This window comes from Sinohyriopsis cumingii, chromosome 3, assembly GCF_028554795.1.
Source record: "Sinohyriopsis cumingii isolate HCF-2022 chromosome 3, ASM2855479v2, whole genome shotgun sequence".
Taxonomy (NCBI): Eukaryota; Metazoa; Mollusca; class Bivalvia; order Unionida; family Unionidae; genus Sinohyriopsis; species Sinohyriopsis cumingii.
In genome coordinates, this window is record NC_142963.1 from 79,494,587 (window position 1) to 79,511,794 (window position 17,208).

The 17,208-nt window shown below is 33.7% G+C and overlaps 1 protein-coding gene and 2 long non-coding RNA genes across 3 annotated transcripts in view; 1 reads left to right on the plus strand and 2 right to left on the minus strand.

The window, feature by feature from the left end:
• The window catches only part of LOC149803173 (protocadherin Fat 4-like), a 208,618-nt gene that overhangs the window by 122,540 nt on the left and 68,870 nt on the right, over window positions 1-17,208 (minus strand). Inside the window, exons 23-24 of the mRNA XM_089953895.1 lie at window positions 4,496-4,725; window positions 3,579-3,784 (exon numbers count right to left, since the gene is read on the minus strand). Of these exons, the coding sequence (XP_089810021.1) occupies window positions 3,579-3,784; window positions 4,496-4,725 (436 nt within the window). The remainder of the gene's footprint in view (window positions 1-3,578; window positions 3,785-4,495; window positions 4,726-17,208) is intronic.
• On the minus strand, window positions 8,965-11,751 carry LOC149803174 (uncharacterized). Its single transcript, XR_016420150.1, has 3 exons — window positions 11,526-11,751; window positions 10,810-10,906; window positions 8,965-9,951 (listed from the first exon to the last, which is right to left on the minus strand). It is a non-coding gene; the product is annotated as an uncharacterized LOC149803174 (long non-coding RNA).
• On the plus strand, window positions 12,097-15,579 carry LOC149803175 (uncharacterized). Its single transcript, XR_016420149.1, has 3 exons — window positions 12,097-12,286; window positions 12,977-13,071; window positions 15,025-15,579. It is a non-coding gene; the product is annotated as an uncharacterized LOC149803175 (long non-coding RNA).

Below are 17,208 nucleotides of genomic sequence, written 5' to 3' on the forward strand. Positions count from 1 at the left end.
ATATAACTTATATTTCTTTTAGAATTTAGGTAAGAGTAGTTTTAATGGTTTTAATCCATGGAGGACTTTGAATCTAACAATAGTCTTTTATATATTGAGACACTAGAGGTAAGAGGACAGAAATAGTCACATATCCACATCATTTCACCAGAAGTTAATGATATATAAATTTTCAGCAACTTGAAAGAGGGCTTTGACAGGTTATGTGGGAAGAGGAATTTTTATCTGCATCATATGATATCTGAAGACAGCAATGAAAGTAACTTTAAATAGTCAATTTGGTGTATGTAACAAAAAACTAAAATCAACTGACAAATTAGCAAATTTGCAGTTAACTGAATCAGTAGAAGTCATAACAGTGCACTTGATGGTATGTTTAAACTGTCAAGATTTTAAACAGTATTATGATGAATAAGCTGCACAAGGTCCTCAGGAATGGAAAAAAGCGGAGCCCATTAAAGTCCCAACCATGTCAAAAAGTTGTGCCATTTAAAAAAATAGGCGTCACAAACATCCTTACCAACCTTTTGTTCAATCAAGAAAATTCTAATGTATAGCATTATCATTACCCTGTGAGCCTTACATATCAGGATTAGAAGTCTTCATGCTTGAGTAAATATTCCCTATGTTTATTGTAGACTCTGAGTCTACTGTTTATTCCCCTGTACATTACTTTGGAAATAAATGTAGGAGCATTTAGGTAAAGATTTCCTCATTTGTTCCTAGAATTTTCTGTCCATGATCATCAATCGTGTGTTACTAATTGGTGCCCAAGCTAAGCTCAAAATCAGGAAGACATTTATGTTGTAAAAGAGAATTGATAGTCTCTTGCATTTTGACAGTGGATGCACTCTATTCAGTAAGCCAGCAATGGATATGCTCAGTTTAATCAGTCTAAAATCAATTTTATCTTTATTTTCTAGTGTAATTTTAATGTTCCTCTCAGCTGCCATAAAGAGGTCAGCAGCACAATGAAACAACCTAAACTCTGGATATAAAATGAAGCATATGTCGACCTTCTGGACCTGTTTACAAATTTCTTCTGTGACAAAGTACAAACCATTAGAGATAAGCTTGACAACACAGTTTCAATTGACTCATCATCACCATACAGTTGGGATACAGAAAATTTCAGCAGCAAACATAAGTAGCATTTGAACCTATCTCTATGGATTTGGTACATACAATTGTGATGAAGAGTGCACCAAAAGTCATGTGAACTTGTTCCAATTCCAACTTCACTGCTGCTTGAGTGCTTAGATCCAGTATTGCCTTCACTATCTGATGTTATTAATACCTCTCTCTCATCTGGAGATTTCCCATCATTTTTCTAATCTGCCATTGTAAAGCCTCTGCTGAAGAAACCAACAATTGACCATAATGATTTAAAGAACTACCACCCAGTTTCTAATCTCCCATTCATATCAAAAATCTTAGAAAAGGTTGTTCTATCCCAGCTTGTATCTCATTTGAATTCAAACAGTCCTTTTAGCGATGTACAATCTGCATATTGCCCTTGCCACAGTACTAAAACTACTCTTCTAAAAGTAGTTAATGACATTCTCTCTGCATTGGATAGTGGAAAGATTACAGTCCTCACCCTCCTTGATTTGTCTGCAGCATCTGACACAACAGACCATGATATATTACTTCACCGTCTCCAGCATGTATTTGGCATTCATGATACAGCCTTACTGTGGTTCAAGTTCTACTTGGTCAACAGGAAACAAATTGTGTCTGCAAATGGAATATAGTCCAGCCCAGTTAATCTATGTTGTGGTGTTCCACAGGGGTTTGTTCTTGGACCTGTTCTCTTCATTCTGTACACTCAGCCGCTCTCAAGTGTCATAGATCATCATCCAGTGTCTCATCAACTGTACGCTGATGACACCCAAATATACAAATCTAGCCACCCAACTGAAGCTGATGCTACCATCCAAGGTGTAGAGAGGTGCATTTCTGATGTGAAATCATGGATGACATGTAACAAGCTGCTGATGAATGACGATAAAACTGAGGCCATTCTGATCACAGCACAAAGACTTTCTCATTCACATCCTTTACCTCAAACAATATATATCACACAGTCAGTACAAAACCTAGGTGTCACTCTGGACAGTACTCTCACACTGCACCAACATGTCATGAACATAAGCAAGGCTGCATATCTTGAGCTGAGATGCATCAGCTCCATTCACAAATATCTATCAGTTGATGCCACTAAAACACTTGTATGTTCATTGGTACTCTCAAGACTGGACTACTATGACTCAATTCTGTCTGGTTCATCTCAATATCTTCTTTAGAAACTTCAAAAAGTTCAAAACACAGCTGCTCAGATCATACTTAGAGTACCACAATCAGGGCACACCTCCCCACTGCTCTGTACCCTATACTGGCTTCCCATTCGATCCAGAATCAAACACAAAATTTGTTCTCTGTGCTATGTTTCATTGATGGACTTCAGTCCAACATACCTATCTGACCTTACCCATGTGTACACACCAGCAAGATACTTACACTCCTCTTCTGACAATCATATACTCATTATTCTCACTACAAAAATGAAGTCATATGGACAACATTCTTTGTCATACAAGGGACCAGCAGTGTGGAATGAATTGCCCACTGAACTTAGATACAAAGACACAGTGATCACATTCAAGAGTGCTCTTAAAACTCACTTATTTCAACTGCAAGAACAAACTAAAGACCTAATAATGTTTCCTACCTTAAATATTTTCAGCATGTTTTTTATGTTTTCTAATTTCATGGTGTTTTTGTAATCATATCAATATATATGTTGTTGATTTTTAATGTTATAGGTGTTGTCTAATGTTGTAAAGAGCTTAGAGCTTCCAAAGATTAGGTGCTATACAAAGTCCTCATTATTGTTATTATTATTCTGAAACAGTATTTCTAGAATTAACTAGTGACCTCTATTTATTTCAACATGGAGAAGAATCATCAAGTTTTAGAGAAAGTGATGAACCATTAACATTGGTTCCAGTTTTTACCAATGTTGATCTATACAACTTTCTTTGTCCTCTGCTCACCAAAAATTTTATTTATTATATGGAAGTCCTGGGAAATTCCAAAGCAGATTACCTTAATGAATGGTGATAGTGAAAATGAAGTGGGTAGATATTCTTCATGGGAAAGATGCTCAAGATAACCCAAAATTGCTTTGCTGAAATAATTGTCAAATTAATAGATAAATATGAACACTGATGCTGACATTTTTTTTTCCATCCCCTGGGTCTCTGACTTTTGGAGTCAAATTTATGCTGCATCTTGACATATGGCAACTAGGTTCCAATATTTTCTTTGTGTCACACAAAGCATATATAGTGTATGTCATTGTGGTCATGTGTGCACATTTATTCAAATTAAATTCAATATTAATTGTTGGTCAAAACCTTAACACTAAAATAGTGTACCCAAGTATTCAATCAATATACAAATGGCTTGCCAATGCATTTAAGAAATATTCAAGTCCCTGTAGAAACTGCTTCAAATAAAATTAAAAAATCCCCTTCATCATTCTTATCATCATTACCATCATGATTTATACATACCTTCTTCTACCTGGTTCCTTTGCTTGGTCTTCAGCAATTACATAGAAAATGTATAGTTCCTGATAGTGTTTCTTCAAATCCTTTATAACCATTATATCACCAGAACTTTCATTGATAGAAAAGGGAACATGTACATCAGCAGATAAAAGTTTGTATTTAACAAGGCCATTATCTTCTTTTGATTTGTCATTATCAACAGCAGTCACCTGAAAAATGTGATAGAATGTTAATACTAGTTGTTTTGTTTTGCACAATGACAAAAATATTGGCTGTGTAGTAGTTCAAATCTTTTCTGTATATATTTTTAGGATTTCTGACATGATTTTTCCCAAATTGTACCCTTTCAAATTTCCATCTACTTTTATACAACTTGACTAAACATGTATTGCAGCATGGTTGAATAGGTATATCCATTCAGTTTTCTAAAGAGAAATACTTCATGAAATGTTTTAACTTTTAACAAAAAGCCTACAACATAAAAACTCAGTTATTTTGAGCAGATAGATTAATGTCATGTTCAGTTTAGAAGTATAATTGATATCAGACAACAGCAGAGACAGCAATTCCTGTAAAAATTGACCAATTCTGCAAGCCATTGTGTATAACTTTTGACAAGGGGAATGACTGGTATTAGTTTCTAAATGGAAAATTTTCACTGTTACAGGGAACAAACCAGTAAAAGAGTGTACCAATTTTAGTGGCAATTACAGATGTTCATGTAACAAAACCATGCAGAACTTACTGAGTAGAAATGTAATTGAAAATCAGGATGAGACAGCATATGACAGGATATGAGTAATATTATGTGTCCCTCTTACAATGAAATAGTATGGGAATAAAAAAGTACCATATCAAAGTTATCAAGAAGGAAATTGCATTTAACTCTGAAATATAAGACAAACATATTTATTATATACCTTCAGTATTGTGGTTCCATTGGCAATTGTTTCATTGATACTTCCCTCATAGGTATTATTTTCAAAGACTGGGTTTTCATCATTTTGGTCAATAATATGGATGATTATCTGTTCAGTTGAAGTATGCACAGTATCAGTCACTTGAACAGTGAAGATTGTCGTTGTGTTCTCATAATCATAATCAAAAACTTTTTCTGTAAATATTTCCCCAATTTCATTTATTCTGAAGTCTGAAAAGAAAGAAAGAGTAAAACAAATAAGATCCCACTGCAGCCAAAAATGCAATGCTTTAATATTTATCTGGACAACCAGCCCCACTCCCCGCAAAAAAGATGCAAACACAGGAACTAAATAATATCTGACAAACCAGTTTTAGACATAAAATGTACAGCAGTAAAAGCTAAAACTGATATCATGATTCATATTTGGAAGAAGGTAGAAAACAAATGCTTTTCTCCTGAAATATTTTTAACCATCCAGTTTCAATCATCATCATTTGAATTAAAATAATAATGAGCATGAAGTTTATTTGTTTTGGATGGTGTACAGACTTTCTTGAAATGTAATTTAGTACAGTAATGGCCATGCATTCTGAAATCCCCCAATTCTACTATCCTGCATGGCACAGTCACCAAAATAAAAAAAAATCAAAGCTAAGTCAAAGAAAAGGACCTGAATTTAGAACTCACAAAATGGGAGTTAAATGTGGTGAGCTCAAGATGGGATTTCAAACTCATGCTTCTTGTTGTGACTGATAAATGGATAGGTACTGTAAGAGTTATTTTCAGCCCATACTCAGATCTAGATGAAACTTATTTAAACAAAATATGACCTTCTCCCTTTCTTAAATTAGTATTTGATTTTTATCCAGGACTGCTTTAATGAAGAAAATCCACTATTAAATTGCCTATGGTTTTCTTGTCCATTATAGAACTTCTTTCGAATATTATATATACATAGACTAAAAAGCTTCTAGCACACATATTGCTGAAAATACATACATCCTAAGTTTTTCAGCTGCATGTATGTGCATAGCAGTCAATAAGAAAATTTATAAAACTTGATTTTTATTTTGAAACAATGCATAAATGATGTATATATTTCCATTAGATTTTGTTGATTACCTCTTACACCTATTTTCATTTAAAATGCTCCATGCATGTATATATTTAAGTCTGATATTCTGTCGTATTCTTGTCAGAATCACCCAGAAAAGGCAATTTATGTATATGTTGATTATTTTTTCACAAAACAAATGTAGCGAATACACTTGTACATTAATAATAACTGAATGTTGATATTGCGTAAAGAGAGGAATTAAAAATGTTCAAAATGTCAGCAACGAAAACTGTTTTGATTATGCAACATTTAGGGTGAATAGGTTAGTTTATATTATTAATAATTAGAATAAAAATATTCCTATGGTGATGACTGATTCTAAATTTTGACATATTTCTATCAATTATAAGAAAGAGAGAGAGAAAGGGAGAGAGAAAGAGAAGAGCATAATAGCTGTAAACTATACAGTGAGTGAGGTACTTGATTAACATAAGTAAACTACACAGTGAGTGAGGTACTTGATTAACAGACAGTAAACTACACAGTGACTGAGGTACTTGATTAACATATAGTAAACTATAGTGAGTGAGGTACCTGATTAACATACAGTAAACTATACAGTGAGTGAGGTACTTCATTAACATACAGTAAACTACACAGTGACTGAGGCACTTGATTAACATACAGTAAACTATACAGTGAGTGAGGTACATGTACTTGATTAACATACAGTAAACTACACAGTGACTGAGGCACTTGATTAACATACAGTAAACTACACAGTGACTGAGGCACTTGATTAACATACAGTAAACTATACAGTGAGTGAGGTACTTCATTAACATACAGTAAACTATACAGCAAAAAATTACAGTAACACAAATTAATTCAAATGTTCCAGTGTGCAAAGCTCCCCCTACCTATGATATTATCACTGATATCATTATCGTGGCATACCCACTTAGAACTGAACATTAAGTCATAATTATTTTATAAATATATGGTATTTATTTCTTAAGCTTCTGTATAGTGGTTAATATAATCAGGAAACTGCTCTAGATTTCTTCTTTGTAGAAAATCGAGCCATATTATTTATTTCCCTGTAATTTTGAATTTTAATATTAAATTACTTTAAAATTAAGGATGATGCATTATAAATACACAATTACACCAAAGAATTTTATCTTTATGAAGAGTTTATTGCCAAACCCATGTACTTCAAATAAACTAAGCTCATACTGCATTGAATTTCAAGTTGACATGGTCACATTTGTCTTCTTGTAAACATGTAAACATAGAACTAAACCTTGAAAAAATGTACACCTTTTTTATATTAATGTTAGAATGACTAGTTAAAGAGGAAAATTGGATAAATTTCTGGTGTAAAAAATGTCCAAAATGTTTTAAATATGTGCATCAATATAGAGTTTGTGCAAAAGAATTCATATACATTCATGCATATCCAGCTGAGCATGCATGTACACAGGCATGCACAAAGAAAACATTGCCATTGTGACTTTTAATAGAAGCTGTTGAATCAAGGATACAGAGACTTTTCTACAAGTGGTGAAACCCACAATCAAACTATTCATTTATAATTTGATTTGAAAAATTGGAACAGCTATGATACACCATCACATCCAATTTTTACCATCCACATGCACATATACAACACACACATACATTTTTAGTTGTAAGATAAAGGATGACTGCTCATGAAATTCAAACTTCAGCAACTGAGCAATGACACATGTCACTTCAACAGATAGACCCAAAAAGGCTCTGTCCCTTACAGTTTCTTTTATTTGATATGGCCATTCTTATCACTTTTTTATCTGTCTTGCACACATACACACACATGCATGCAGACTCAAACACACAAGAATGATTATGAGCAAAATGTTTGTACTAATCAGCATCAGGAAAAATGGAATGATAAAGAATAATTAGCTCAATAATGAAAAATGTAAATAACCAGTTAAAATAGAAGTATTTAAAACAAATTACTTTTAGTGTTAGTTTTAAGATCATTCAAATCTTTGGATAGATGATACAAAAAAGAAAAATAGAAAGAAAGAAATAGAGCAAATGAAAAAATGGTAATTTTTTTATGGAGGCACAAGCAAATTATTATGTATATGTATGTAGCTTGTTGCCATGTAGGATTTCTTTTGGGTAAGATCTATTTTCTCCTGAAATTTCTGGTCTCCCTTTTAAAAAATATTTTATATATTATACAAGTAGAAGTAAAATTCATAACATGAAATATATCCATTTCTTCAAAAAATACTTCTTTGGTAACTACTGCATTCAGTGTTTTTTGCCATTTTATTGTCAGCTGCAGACTGCAGTGTAGTCTACAGCAGAAGATACTATGAAGTTGTGTGCTGTACAAGTAATACACCAAATGGGTAAGATACACTGTCTTATAACTTGTATCATCATTTCATTATCATTCAGACCCCCATAAAAAATAATCAGTAAGCTTGTTGCTGTTTGTCGTTTTTGGTCAATCTCCTTCATGCACCTCTTCTATAATTAATTAACTTTCAGTTAATATTCAGAATGACCCAAAACTCAAACTGAAAAAAGTAGTAAAAAGTAATACAAATGACAGGCAACACTGAATATCAATTTTTGTACAAATAAGAAGAGAAGACAAAAAAGAAATTTGTGATACTTTGTACTTGAACTGTATTGCCTGTATGATGAGGGACACAGGGATGAGCTAAGAACATTGCCCGGCTGTACTTTTTCCATCGTATACTCTGGAAAAGGATGGAATATGATGGAAAAACATGGAAAACCCTGGAAAATGATGGAAAAATGAAATATTCTCCAGAATTTAGCATGGAAACCCTGGACATTGTGCATGGAAAATGCTGGACATGCCTGGAAAATGCTGGACATTTTGGACTTTGAAATTTTTCAGCATGGAAAACCCTGGAAAACGATGGACATTTTGGACTTTGATTTTTTTCAGCATGGAAAACCCTGGAAAATGATGGACATTTTGGACTCTGAATTTTTTTCAGCATGGAAAACCCTGGAAAAGCATGGACAGTTTAGACTTAGAATTTTTTGGATAAATTTCAGCATGGAAAACCCTGGAAAAGGATGGACAGTTTGGACTTAGAATTTTTGGGATAAATTTCAGCATGGAAAACCCTGGAAAAGAACTTAGTCAATTTTCAAGATTGGTACAAAGAATTATTTTGAATTACCTAAAGAAAGAGCAATCATGACTAAACTGCGCTGTAACACAGATTTTTGAACTTGAAACTAAACTATTATTTCAAACCTATGATAAATATATACTGAGAAATAGAGGACACAAGTCAAATAAACAAACTAAACCATACACACACACACACACTTGACCCCTGCTTTAAAAAAACAAACTACAAGTGTTGAAGTAGTACATCATTTATTGTATGTACCACATATGTAATTAAATGTTCATTATCAAAAGAACATCACTATACAAAAATGTTGGTGTAACACAAACTATACATGTATGAAAAGATATCCTGAAAAATTAGTTAAATCCTGACCAGAAAATATCTGGTGCATATAAAATCATAAATATGTCCAAATCTGTTCACCACTCGAGCTTGACACTACAGTGTATAAGTATGAAATTCTGCTGTGCAATGGTGAGAGCCATTTTAGTCCTTTTCATGATGATTGGGGAGAACAGTACCATAAATGGCATTTCCAATTTCAACAACAATAATAGGTTCTCGAAGACACTTGATCCTATTTTTGATGATGAAAGGAAGTCTTCTTTCTTGTCAGAGCCAACTTCATTCCAAAGAGATGTTTGCTCATAATTATTAGTTATGTACACCTGTACAGCCCCCAGTTTCACACATTTCTTCTTTATCGGAGCACAATTTTTTGCAGATCCCACAATAAAAATTGTATTTGAGATACTCCTTACTGAATTCACATTTTTCCTTCAAATCTTTGACAATTGTCAATCCTGTGTTTGCTGAAGGAAGATGCAACTGAATTAAGTCCAAAAAGTCACATATTTAGCATCTGACAAATTATGTCTTGTTGGCAAAGCCCCAAGGACAATAACATGTTCAGACTTTGTGATTTCACTACAATATATATCTTGTTATGGGGCTATGACATAAAGTGGGGGATCTGTGACATGAGATGGGTAAGACTGAGTTGCTTCATTCACCTGATGATACTGTTCATTGTCTGAACTTGATTAAAACTCTATACTTTCTTCTGAGTCAGATGAAAAACTCATGTCACTGTCACCATATCTAGTTGGTTCATCTGTTGATATTCTCATTATATCTGAAGATTAGTATTACGTACAGTCACCAATTTCATAATATCCAAGACCAACAGAACTGGATTCACCTAGATCAACAACACTGTAATGAGAAATACAAATTTTAGTGAACATGTATAATTCATATTAAAATCTTAACATTCAAACATTATTGTTTTGTTGTGGGAACTGAATATGTACAGTTAATATTACACTGTTACAGTAGTTTAGTTTGACAAATCCAATGTTAATGCATGCATCATTTAAACATGGGTAATGCAAACATGATACACAATGAATGCATGTAAATGACAAGTAATTGATACACAATAATATACTCAATCATACAAAGTACATGTGATACAACATACACTTCATAAATGTATGTGATGTTTTCAGAAAAACAACTCAAGTTTCATAACATTTTAGGGCATTATAAGAAAAATGAAAGTAAAAATTATATTTAACATTTTAAATAATTAAAAACTTAAGTATGACAATGCATAACAATAAATTATTATATCTTGTTCTGCAAGAATCAATACTGATCAGATATTTCCTGGAATTTCTGTAATTGGCTGATTTGGTTAAACATGGTGTACATTGTGTATATATTGTGTATGGTGTGTTGGATAACCCATACAGAGTGAATGTTCTGTTCAAACACGTACACTGAATATTCTGTCTGTAAATCTGAATGATTTCACCATATACTCAGAATTTGTTGAACTCTGAAAATTTCCACTTAGTGTTGTATAGTGAAATTTGTTTATTCCTTAAATTATTGATATGATAATGAAACTGTGTTTAAGATATGAGCCATGTTAAGCTGTGAATGTACTAGGTAAGAACACATGTATAAAGAATAATGCTTATCTTCACACAAATAAACATTGTTGTGGGAGACAGCTGCAGACATTATTTAAAATGTAAAAAAACTCTCTATTACTCCTGGAATTACCATTGTTTTCTCTTCCTCCAGTACATAGTGCTTTTAGGAATGGACTTTGTGGAATTAACTTCAAACTGCTTATATATTTTGTCCTGAACACCAGTACCTGTAATACACAAACAGCATTAAAACGTTTACAGACTGTACAGTCAGACTGATTAAAACATTAACATATCGTTCAAAAATCATCTTCATGGTAAAACTTGTGTACATTTTAATCTTGCTAAGATTAATGTGAAATTTTTCAAAATTTCTTTTTCCAGGACTTATGTTACTTAAGTTATGATTTTACTTATATATGTAGCAGTTTAAAAATTTAGCAGTAACCTAAAGACCTTTTTGGACTAGATCTACAAATACTCAAGAAATTCACAACTTTATCATAATACCAGAGCAGTCCCTGTTTGGGCTTACATGTATCACTGGAGTTAACATTTCCGAGACTGACAATTACAAGGTTATGGCTGTTAAAATAAAATTCCACAAATTAGGTTGCTTTGAAAGTTATATATACATATATATTGAAAAACAAAAATACCTACTCTAATTTTACAACTGGTGCAAAAGGAAACTTGTTTTTGACCTTGTATATCTTTTCACACTGAAATACTTGCTTACAATTTAATTACCAGTCATACATATATAGTGTTGGGCGGTTAATCATATAGTCAGTTTATACTTGGGCAAACGAGATAAAGTCGAGACTCCGTTTATCTCATACTCACCTATAATATTTGGGTGTCCAATTTGTGTTGTCTTTCCATTTGTGTTCCACACCTCGACACGATATTGCCTCTTGGTCGTAAACTTTGTCTTCTAAAACCACTTTACTGTAAACCAATCATTCCCCAACATATCCAAATCACGGCGTTGGTATCCGATGTATAGATATTAACTCTTTAGATAAATCATAAATCAAAAGAGAACAAAATGTCTGATTTTTCTGTCAAGTATTCGCCTTCGCGTATCGGAGTCACGTTTTTGTCACGCAGAAATAGCCGAGGTTGTTCCGTATGATGATGGCTGATGAAGCTGACTATGATGGGATATAAAATTAAGAACTTATTTTTTTCTAACCAATTACTACATTGAAAAAGCCGGCATATTTCGATTTCATGCGTTAGAACCAAATTTTCTGTAAAAAGAAAAAAACAAAAAAAAAAAACCGTTTCTGTAAATTTTGGTTCCAAATTTGGCACCGAAATACGCTTTGGATAACCAGTCTAGAATTTGGGCGCAATTTTCGATTGGAGTGTCATTGAAATTGTATAATATAAAATATCCCAGGATTTTAAGATGACCACTGAACCAGAAATATCACTGGTTATATGGGTGAATGATCGTCCCATTCAGGGAGGCATAATCTGTATGGCTGATGTACGCTCGCCACGAAAAGAAATGAAGGAATATCGCACGGGAGAGAAAGTGATGGCGGTTTGTCGTGGATTCAAGGGATACCATGAGTGTATTATTGCGAAAATAGCAGGTAAGTCATTACTCAGTCCAATTGTAGCAAAATTATTTGCACGGCCGCCAAGTACCTTAGCTGCGAAAGACTTCGCGTGACGTAAATTTACGGAAAGCTATTACGAAATATATCCTATGGAACAATTTCTTTTTTTCATGCTGTTTGAAGACTGATAAATTAAACGTCAAACTTGTAAGGATATTGAAAGGTATGTGTTATGTTTTAAGCTTTGTTTACATAATTGGCAACATTTTCTACTTATCCTAATGCACAATGACCAGTCATCTCGTGTCTGTCGTTCAAAAAAGTTGGTACGTGCCGGCCTTGCGAATATACATTTCCAAATTGTAAATTTCACCTTAAATTTTATTGACCCTTGATATTATTAATGATCTGACTGGTATTTGTATTTTTTACATTTTCGTTATTATTTTCCAGACAGTGTGCTATTTGTAGCAATAAGTTATATTTGTTTTAATTAATTTTAGACTGTGACTCGGAAATATACCGGTAGATCTCTTTTCCAATTAATCTTCAATTCAGATTATGGCTTGTTTCTGACTATCCAATTTATATTCAGCCATTTCAGTAATATTAAATAGTAACTTATTGTATAATTAATAAGAATGTACAGTTGTAAACTGTTGGAAATGATTATCATTTTTCTTCACCAAAAATACTTGTTTAGTTTGTGTCCTTTAATTTCAGAAAAAAAGTGGCAAGGCACAGTTATGTAAACAACTTGATGGCGACAGCTTCATTGAAATTCTTCGATCTTTTAATTTGAATTAAGCAAGCGAGAGGTAATACCACATTTGTTTCAAATTCAAATGTCTAGAACATTAGCTGTAACCTGGAATTGTGTATGTAGATAAGTAAATATATCAGAAACTTAGTGCATATGAATCATCATGGTGAAAATTTGGATTAAATTTTTTTTCACACCCAGCATGAGGCAGAAATATGTCAAATTTTGGATTTTAACAAAGCTGCTAAATAAATATTCAGAATGCTGTACAGCTCTGGTGAATATATTGGCAAGACACTAACTGGGGCAAGAGCCAATAATAAGTACACACAAGGCCACCTCTCCAAGACCAGTCCAGAATTCAAATAATTTATGGTATATTTTAAATTATTAACCATGCGTTTTAAACTTTGTTAACCTATGACAAAATATATGCGAAATCGTAACAAAATTTTTTTATGAACTAAGGCTGGAACATTATTATGAAATTTAAACGTATACACAACTACTACTTGAAATATTATAGTGTAGACAGGCAATATTCAAATGGACAATGTAAATCTACTTTCAGTTTAAATGGTATAATCACAACTGCATGTATATGGTAGCCAGTTTGTGTGTGCGTGATTCAGATGTTTAGTAACGTAGCTTTAACAAATGTTTAGTCACATCGCTACGATGTCTGCAGTGTGGCAATTTATAGTGATGTCTAGCACTGGGATATCATGCCACAGACATGTAGCATAATGTCTCCCACCCATTCACATTATCTTGACACCAGGTTGACCAGTCCTAACACTAACCTCTTAACCGTTTACCTTACAGAGCATAATTACAAAGTGCAGCATGCTATAAATAGAGCACCTGTTACCTATTCGACTCCATACGCATAGGCCTGCCTGTTAACTGTTAAGCAGTGTAGTGTATTTTATGTTAAACAGCAATTGTAACCATTTTACATTTTTGGTACACATCTATTATGTGTGGAAAAATTTAAGATTAAAAGTCTGATTGTTATAGCTGCGTAATTATTTTTCACTGAAGAATTTTTTACGTGCTTTAAAATCCTGAGAGGACTCATTCACCGTCATGTCAGGGAGGCCGCGTGACCAATCGTAGCTGCCATTTCTCATACTTCAAATTTACAATTTGTCGTCTGCATCTACATCACTAAGTCATCTGAATTTGATAATTTATGAAAACTAATTGCTGCCTGCATCAATATCAGAGCCTTTACCTAAGTTATTGAATCTTTCGTAGTTCTGATTCTAATCGTGAAAACTTCGTAAGTACTGAATGAAATCCGCGACCTCCATTTTGGAGAGTGGAGATTATGACCCAGTTACTTTAAATAGCAGATATCGACCAGGGCATAAACAGTGACCACATGATCTGATGTAATTGTCATTCACAGAAATGAATGTAGTATCTAAATGGGGGTTTTCCCCGAAGGTGGCGCTATGAAAACCGGCTTAAAATGGCTGATGTTTACAGTAGGCATCAAAAGGCGCTTCCATGTGAATGGAGTAGAGGCGTCAAAAGATGCTTGCATGAGGTAAAGGGTTAATGCTGAGAACTAGGCGAGGCAGCTAATAGTACCATTTTTTTAATAAGTCTTTGGTATGACTCAGTTAAGGGTTCAAACCTGTGACCTCTCACACCCGTAGCAGGCGCTCTAACCACTTAGACTTAGGCCACAGGAGCAGTTAGCTAGCCAGTTTAATTTGTGATGGAAACCACAGGTTTTTAAGGCTATCAAGTTAGTCATCAAGCCAAGTGCCTCATTACAATTACCAACCTCAGGGATTATAAAAGTACTGTAATTGCATGAAATGTTTCAGGCATAACTCTCATTCTCTCACTCCCCTCTCTCTCTCTCACTGTGCGTCTGTCTCTGTCTGTCTGTCTGTCTGTCTCTCTCTATATATATATATATATTTTTGGGATTGAAATAAATTTGAAATCTTGCTTGATTCGATTCATTAATATACAATGATTTGTATTTCAGAAATCATGAAGGAGAAGTATAACATTGGGGAGGTGATGGTGAGACAGAAGCTTTGCGATTTGGTTAAACCATCAAGAGTACCATCACTTCCACAGACTCCAGTGGTGACAACAGAAAAATAAGAAATGTGGTGAATGAACTATGAAACAACATGTGCAAAAAGAAATATTTTAAATTTTTTAAATTAAAATTGAGATAGAAATTAACGTGAATTTCTGTTATTTTGTTGTTAAGATTGCTTCAGAATAAATTCAAACTATAACTAGAGTAAGAGAACATATTTTTAGAAACTCGGATGATGTTAAGGAGCCAGTAATCTGGATTTTATGTCACCAGTAGAAGTGTAGCGACATTTATGACAACTTAAGCCATGTTGTCTACTGAATACTAGTGCACAACCTATTAAGCTACCAGTGACAAGTATAGTTTTTAATTTTTGTTTCCTTGTTTAAAAGTTACTAAACATCACAGTCAATACAAGGAGTTGGTTGGGGTAATTTGGATCATGTTCTTCTTGAAATTATCATCAAATAAAAGTTGCATCACTGTTAAAAATCTCGTTTTCATAAAATATTTCAACAATTTTCAGCTAAATTTTAGTGTTGTCCAGGGTTTTCCAGCCTACCCTGGATAAAGACTGGAATATTAGTCCAAATGCTCCAGCATTTTCCATGCTAGAATTGTCCAGGGTTTTCCATCGTTTTCCATGCTAGAATTGTCCAGGGTTTTCCAGCCTACCCTGGACATAGGCTGGAATATTAGTCCAAATACTCCAGCGTTTTCCATGCTAGAATTTTCCAGCGTTTTCCATGCTAGAATTGTCCAGGGTTTTCCAGCCTACCCTGGACAGAGGCTGGAATATTAGTCCAAATACTCCAGCGTTTTCCATGCTAGAATTTTCCAGCGTTTTCCATGCTAGAATTGTCCAGGGTTTTCCAGCCTACCCTGGACATAGCCTGGAATAATAGTCCAAATACTCCAGCATTTTCCATGCTAGAATTGTCCAGCGTTTTCTATGCAAGAATTGTTCAGGGTTTTCCAGCCTACCCTGGACAGAGGCTGGAATATTAGTCCAAATACTCCAGCGTTTTCCATGCTAGAATTTTCCAGCGTTTTCCATCGTTTTTCATGGAATATGATGGACATTCTACAGCCGGGTGTTTCTCTAAACTTGTAAACATAGAACTAAACCTTGAAAAAATGTACACCTTTTTTATATTAATGTTAGAATAAATAAAGAAGAAAATTGGATAATTTCTGGTGTAACAAATGTCCAAAATGCATCAATATAGAGTTTGTGCAAACGAATTCATATACATTCATGCATATCCAGCTGAGCATGCACACACAGGCATGCACACACACAGGCATGCACAAAGAAACCATTGCCATTGTGACTTTTAATAGAAGCTGTTGAATTAAGGATACAGAGACTTTTCTACAAGTGGTGAGGCCCACAGTCAAACTATTCATTTATAATTTGATTTGAAAAATTGGAACAGCTATGATACACCATCACATCCAATTTCTACCATCCACATGCACATATACAACACACACATACATTTTTAGTTGTACGATAAAGGATGACAGCCCATGAAATTCAAACTTCAGCAACTGAGCACTGACACCTGTCACTTCAACAGATAGACCCAAAAAAGCTCTGTCCCCTACAGTTTCTTTTATTTGATATGGCCATTCTTATCACTTTTTTATCTGTCTTGCACACATACACACACATGCATGCAGACTCAAACACACAAGAATGATCATGAGCAAAACATTTGTACTAATCAGCGTCAGGTAAAATGGAATGATAAAGAATAATTAGCTCAATAATGAAAAATGTAAATAACCAGTTAAAATAGAAGTATTTAAAACAAATTACTTTTAGTGTTAGTTTTAAGATAATTCAAATCTTTGGATAGATTGGATATATGATACAAAAAAGAAAAACAGAAATAGAGCAAATGAAAAAATGGTAATTTTTATGGAGGCTCAAACTGCAGACTAACCATATAGTGTGCCATACACTTTTCCTCTACACCACTTGGATCCCTTAAAATCATCACAAGCAAATTATTTTATATATGTATGTAACTTGTTGCCGTGTGGGATTTCTTTTGGGTAAGATCTATTTTCTCCTAAAATTTCTGGTCTCCCTTTTAAATAATATTTTATACA